At 51.5% G+C, this 2,962-nt stretch overlaps 1 protein-coding gene across 1 annotated transcript in view; it reads right to left on the bottom strand.

Moving 5' to 3' along the window:
• Nucleotides 1-2,962, bottom strand: part of PTSG_08593 (uncharacterized protein) — a gene marked incomplete at both ends in the record, with an annotated part of 24,244 nt that overhangs the window by 17,729 nt on the left and 3,553 nt on the right. Inside the window, 2 exons of the mRNA XM_004990328.1 lie at nt 945-1,000; nt 1,665-2,360. Of these exons, the coding sequence (XP_004990385.1) occupies nt 945-1,000; nt 1,665-2,360 (752 nt within the window). The remainder of the gene's footprint in view (nt 1-944; nt 1,001-1,664; nt 2,361-2,962) is intronic.

The raw sequence follows: 2,962 nt of genomic DNA, 5'->3' as shown, positions 1-2,962 counted from the left end.
GCTGAGCTACCTCGCCACGGGAGCACATGATCGCAGATCTTCTCACGAAGATCCTCCCTCGGCCCAAGACGGCTCAGTTCTGCACGATGCTGTTCGACCAGCGTCCTCTGCCAGGCTGCCAGCCACGGGCCCGTCCTCATTCGGGCCGGTCGCCACGTCCTTCGACTCCGCGTCAGGACCTCTGAGCGGCCGCGCACCACAGGACACGCCTTCACTCGGGCCAGCCTTCCACAACAGGCTGCGCACCACAGGCACCAACCATTTTCCTAAACGTGTTCCACAACACACGTCCTTACTCACATCTCACCTACATCTGCCCATGCCATTCCTACATGCATGACATCACCATCACCATCAATCACGTTTCAGAACATCAACGCAACAGAGAGGTAGGTCAATGCGGGGGAGTGTTGACAGGCAAGTCCTGTCTGCTGAGTCATCATTGACCTCCCTTCTTCACGACACCACAAATTTACATTCACCTCTCTTGTGTTCTGGAATGTTCACGTGATTTCCCTCCAACCTGTTGCACGTGCAGTGTTTAGCTTGTGTGGTTGCTCGATGTTACATGCTCTTGCATAACACACCACATAACCACACAACTCTCAACAAACACTGCCACGTCACCACTTTGCGTTGTCGACAATTCTTGCCTTCTGCTCTGTTTCTTTCTGTTGGAGTGTTCATTCATCCTACATCCTTGTTTGCTTCACAACTCAAGTAAACACACACAACTTCCTCTTGTCAAGACAATCGCACACACAACACGCAGAACACACAGCACACACAGCACACTGCACACACACACAAGTCTCCAACAACAGCACCGCCACCATGAACTTGCAACATCAGCAGACAGGACTTGCTTGTGAACAACACGACGCCGAGAAGAACATGCGGTTGACGGTTATTGTGCATGCCCCTTGGAAAGCGCATCTATTGACTTGGTCATTGTTTCCAAGCTCTTCAGCATCGCTGCGAGGACCTTGCTGTTATCGTCCTGTGCAGAAATCAGATGACCCAACGGATGCATGAAATGAGCACAGGCGAATAAAAACATGACAGCACACCGACAAACCGCGCTGAAGGTAACTGACTGTGCCTGCTTCTGTTTCTCGATTTGCACCCGTTGTTCCTCCAGCTCAAGTGCCCTAAACAACGCAACTATCGTTGTTGCATACTCATGGTGGTGCTGTTGTTGGAGACTTGTGTGTGTGCTGTGTGTGCTGTGCGTGCTGTGTGTGTTGTGTGTTGTGTGGGAGATTGGCTTGGCAAGAGAGAGTTGTGTGTTTACTTGAGTTGTGAAGCAAACATGAATGAACATGAACTGAGAGACGCTCTCACACATAGACAGAAAAAACTGGAGGAGAGAGAGAAGTGCCACGTGGCAGAACAACCAGAAACGCCCGTTTCTGGGCGCACGTGCACAGAAACGTTTACAGCAGAATTTGCTGACTCAGCAAGCATTGACACTGGAACCGTGATGTCAACAACAGCACCACCAGCATGAACTTGCAACAACTGCACGTGCAACAGGTTGGAGGGAAATCACGTGAACATTCCAGAACACAAGAGTGGTGAATGCAAAGTTGTGGTGTCGTGAAGAAGGGAGATCAATGATATGACTCAGCAGACAGGACTTCCCTGTCAACAATGAGCAGTACTCGCTGAAGGACTATCTTCCCGACTTCTGTGGTAAGTGCTGCGTTGCCTGTGCCGATAGCCGTTGTTGTTTCTCCGTTTGCGAGCGTGAGTGGGGTGTTGTCAGGTCTGACTTCATCCAGGTCCTCTCTGTTGCTTGTGATGTGTCTCGTTGCACCTGAGTCTACGAGCCACGCCTCTGTGTGTGGTTTGTGATGTCTCAGCGTGCACAGTTTGTCTATCCGTCTTCGCTGTCCTTGTTCGTCCCGTTTCTTCTTTCGGCAGTCTCGTTTGATGTGGCCTTTCTTCCCGCAATAGTAGCACTTGATGTAGCCCTTCTGCTTACGTTTCTCATACCGTGCTGTTGTTGCTTTTGCCAACCTCTCAGATCCCTCCTTGCGGCTGCTGGTGTTGCTGGTTCTCTGGCGCTCTTCTTCCCTCAATAGCGTGAAGTACAGGTCTGCTAGAGTGCGGTCTCTGTCTCCCTCCTTGAGTGTGAACGTTCCTGCTATGTACGCGTACTCCATGGGTAGCTTGCTGAGCGCGTGTTGAAGAACCGTCTTCTCTGTTGTCTTCCCTCCTGCTTTCGCCAACTCTCCGTAGTCTTTCAGCAGGTCGCCCATGCTTCTGTCGTAGCTTCTGGGTCTGCTGCTTCCCAGCATTCCTTGTATCTGAGGAGGTTCCTCATCTTTGTCGCCCAAAGATGATATGGTGTTCGTCTGCCGTCGAAGACAGGGATTGCGCCGCTCAGGCCTTCCAAAGAGCTTGTGTGTGAAATGTTTGCTGTGGTCGTTCGTTCAAGCTGTGTTCGTGCGCTTCTCAGGTCTCATAATCTGTCACAATCACCGTTCTTGTGACGGGACTGTGGTCGAGGTGTGTCGGTGGCTTGTTCTGTGTACTGATGTGAAGTAAACCAGGGAACAAAAGAACTGAACAAGGCACAGACAATCACGTGAGATAAGCGACAACAGGGTGCAGGGCAACACACACGTGCTAGCAGGCAACAAGAGGGGTGCTTGTGGTTAAGCAAGGGGGAAAACAAGAGACAAGGGCAACAGACGTAACACAGCATGCAGGCATGTGTCGTGCCGTCATCTTAGTTGATGACGGTACCGTGCCAAGGGCTCGGGATCGCCGCCGAGAGGCAAGCAGTTCCGAGGCACTGGGCACGGCGTGACACGACACAGGCAAACGCTACTATACGACACTCACGAGTTAAACATGACGTCAATCAGGCTAAACATGACATCAAACATTAGGAGAACAAAGAACATGCAAGGCAGTACGGTGCCGCGAAGGGCAAGGAAGGGAAAACAATGGG

The sequence above is a fragment of the Salpingoeca rosetta genome, assembly GCF_000188695.1.
Source record: "Salpingoeca rosetta unplaced genomic scaffold supercont1.24, whole genome shotgun sequence".
Lineage (NCBI taxonomy): Eukaryota > Choanoflagellata > Craspedida > Salpingoecidae > Salpingoeca > Salpingoeca rosetta.
This window is presented reverse-complemented; position numbering and strand designations above follow the sequence as displayed.